At 50.9% G+C, this 3625-nt stretch overlaps 1 protein-coding gene across 1 annotated transcript in view; it reads left to right on the top strand.

Annotated features, from left to right (window-relative positions):
- Nucleotides 1-3625, top strand: part of CORO6 (coronin 6) — a gene marked incomplete at its 5' end in the record, with an annotated part of 12473 nt that overhangs the window by 2242 nt on the left and 6606 nt on the right. Inside the window, one exon of the mRNA XM_015828478.1 lies at nt 3028-3132. Coding sequence (XP_015683964.1) covers nt 3028-3132 — 105 coding nt within the window. The remainder of the gene's footprint in view (nt 1-3027; nt 3133-3625) is intronic.

Below are 3625 nucleotides of genomic sequence, written 5' to 3'. Positions count from 1 at the left end.
CTGGGGGGCAGGCCAGGGGACGTCGCAGGAGGATGGATGCCCACAAGCAGGAGCCAGGGTGGGCGTTCCCACATGCACCAAGTCCAGAACACATGTGCACGTACATGCACACGCCATGAAAGCCAGTACTGCAAAGATCCTGGGACTGACCATCAAATTTACACACAGTGACACACAAACAGATCCCCATGGAAGTCTGCGCTACAAAGATCGTGAGACTGAGCATCCAACTTACACACAAATTTACACACAGACACACAAAGACACAGAAACAGATCCTCGTGGAAGTCTGCTGCAAAGATCGTGAGACTGCAACTTACACACAAATTTACACACAGACACACACAAACAGATCCCCAAGGAAGTCTGCGCTACAAAGATCGTGAGACTGAGCATCCAACTTACACACAAATTTACACACAGACACACAAAGACACACAAACAGATCCTCGTGGAAGTCTGCTGCAAAGATCGTGAGACTGCAACTTACACACAAATTTACACACAGACACGCACAAACAGATCCCCATGGAAGTCTGTGCTACGAAGATCGTAGACGGAGCATCGAATTTGCACACAATTTTACACACAGACACGCATCAGATCCCCATGGAAGTCTGTGCTTCAAAGATCATGAGACTGAGCATGAAACTTACACACAAATTTACACACAGGCACACACCAACAGAACCCCACGCAAGTCTGTTCCACGAAGATCCTGAGACCGAGCATCGAATTTACACGCACACACACAAGCGCACAGACAGATCCCCGTGAAAGTCAGTGCTACAAAGATCCTGAGGCATAAATTTTTACACCCGGACAAGATTAACACAACACACACACACACAGACACCAACAGATGCCCACGGAAGTCTATGCTACAAAGATTGTACACTGAGCATCGAATTTACACACACAAGCACACAGACACGAACAGATCCCCATGAAAGTCAGTACTGCAAAGGTCCGGAAACTGAGTCCTAAATTTATACACACAGACAAATTTACACAATACACACACGTACAGAGATCCCCATGGAAGTCAGTGCTGAAAAAGTGCTAAAACAGATTTACATACACACAAATTTACACACTCACACATAGAAGTCAGTGCTGCAAAGGCTCCTGAAACTGATCATCAAATTTATACACACACACGCACACGCACACACATGCATAATCCCCCACACTCACGAAAGTCAGCCCTGCAAAGATATTGAAACCGAGCATCAAATTGAGTTCAGTAAATTAAAATAAGGACAGGTAGTCCTCGTCTTACGACGCTTCATTTAGTGACCGTTCAAAGTTGCAACGGCACTGAAAAAAGCGACGTCACGTTTTTTCACACTTAACGACCGTCGCAGCATCCCCAGGGTCACGTGATCAAAATTCAGACAAGCTTGGCAACTGACACGTATTTACGACGGTCGCCATGTCCCCCGGGGGTCACGTGACCCCCTTTTGCAACCTTCTGACAAGCAGAGGCCATGGGGGAGGATGCCGGATTCACTTAACGACTGTAGGATTCTGATTGCCCACCAGAGGGCACCACCTCGCCCACCTTGACTCCACAGGCTTCAGCAGTTAACATTTGGATGGGAGGCCACCAGGTGATCCCAGTGCCAAAAAGCTTAACTGGGAAGTTGAAGAAGTCACCAAGGCTTGGACTTCAAGTTGATTTGATGTCCAGTTCTGACTGCTCGGTCCATCCCTGGACAATGCCCGGTTCCCAGAGTCCGATTGCTGTGGAATTGTGGGGCAGGGGAGGATGGAAGGATGCATGGGGGTGTGCTGTGTTCCTGGGTAGGGGGCTGCAAAAAAGAGGACAGGGGCATTTTAAAATAGTTGGGGGGGCTAGGAATGGACTATGTAGTCCAGGGGTCTTCCAACTTGGCCCTTTTGTGACTTGTGGACTTCAACTCCCAGAATTCCTTAGCCAGGATGCTTTAAGACAGGGGTCTTCAAACTTGGCCCTTTTATGACTTGTGGACTTCAACTCCCAGAATTCCTCAGCTGGGCACTTCAACTCCCAGAATTCCTCAGCCAGGCACGCTGGCTGAGGAATTCTGGGAGTTGAAGGCCACAAGCAGGGGTCTTCCAACTTGGCCCTTTTGTGACTTGTGGACTTCAACTCCCAGAATTCCTCAGCCGGGCACGCTGGCTGAGGAATTCTGGGAGTTGAAGTCCACAAGCAGGGGTCTTCCAACTTGGCCCTTTTCTGACTTGTGGACTTCAACTCCCAGAATTCCTCAGCCAGGCACTCAAACTTGGTCCTTTTATGACTTGTGGACTTCAACTCCCAGAATTCCTAAGCCGGGCATGCTGGCTGAGGAATTCTGGGAGTTGAGGTCCGCAAGCAGGGGTCTTCCAACTTGGCCCTTTTCTGACTTGTGGACTTCAACTCCCAGAATTCCTCAGCCAGGCACTCAAACGTGGCCCTTTGATGACTTGTGGACTTCAACTCCCAGAATTCCTTAGCCGGGCACGTGTGCCCGGCTGAGGAATTCTGGGAGTTGAAGTCCACAAGTCACAAAAGGGCAAAATTGGAAGATCCCTGATCTAGTCTGTGCAGCCAAGGGGGTCTTCACCCTTTGCTACTTTCAGACCTGTGGACTTCAACTCCCAGAATTCCCCTGGCTGGCCTTGGAACTCTGGGAGTTGAAGTCCACGGGTCTTCAAAGGGCCACGGTTGGAGACCTCTAGTGTGTAGCCCACGGGGCACTGCAGCTCGGCTGTGGGGGGGAGAGGCGGTTAGAATGCATAAGGCGAAGAGGAGGGGGATTAGGGAGAGGTCAGACTAGATGTCCTCTGGGGAATCCCTCGGTTCCATTACTCGGGATGTGGCCCTTCGGGAGGGTTTGGGTTAAAACTGACACCATCGTCTTAGACGAATCCAGGGGTTGGAATTAGGGGGATGGGCTGGAGGTGGGGTGGTCAGCCTGGGTCCTCCCCCCAGCTGCGTGCACATGGGTCTTGGAGTGTCCCGGTGGGGGGGGGGTCCTGACTCTTTTCCTGCCTTTGCAGAAGAACTTTGAGGAGCCCATCGCCCTGCAGGAGATGGACACCAGCAACGGCGTTCTCCTGCCCTTTTACGACCCCGATTCCAGCATAGTCTACCTGTGTGGAAAGGTAAGTAAACAGGGGTGGAAGGTAACTTTCCCACAAGGATTTGGGGAGGGGGATAGCCAGACCCCCCTCCCCTCTGCCAGTTCCCCTCTCCAGCCAACCCCTTCCGCGTACTTTGAAATCTTGGCGCCAAAAGTTGGCGTTTTCCTTCTCCCCCCTCTGCTATTTTTCCTTTTTTAACCACCCCTCAAGAGCTGAGATCTGGGTGGAACCTGTGTCACTTTTACCACAACAACAACAACACACGCAACGGAAATCAGTGCCGTTCCTGGAACGGTGTGTGTTTCTTGAAACGCAGGGACAAAAACATTCGGCTATTTCTGAAGGAATCCCGCAACAGAGGCCAATGACAAACGGCGGGTTTTGAATTCGGAGCCACCCAATTCGGCCTGCAGCCTCCAAAGAGGTTGGATCCCATGTCCCATCGTCCTGGGTTGCTGCAGTTGCTTTTTCATGTGCTTACCGAGAAGAGCCCATAAATGCATCTTGCAGGGCT

This window comes from Protobothrops mucrosquamatus, unplaced genomic scaffold (assembly GCF_001527695.2).
Source record: "Protobothrops mucrosquamatus isolate PMUCROS unplaced genomic scaffold, P.Mucros_1.0 scaffold4550, whole genome shotgun sequence".
Classification (NCBI taxonomy): Eukaryota; Metazoa; Chordata; class Lepidosauria; order Squamata; family Viperidae; genus Protobothrops; species Protobothrops mucrosquamatus.
Note: the sequence above shows the minus strand (reverse complement) of the source record. Positions and strands in the feature narration are given on the sequence as shown.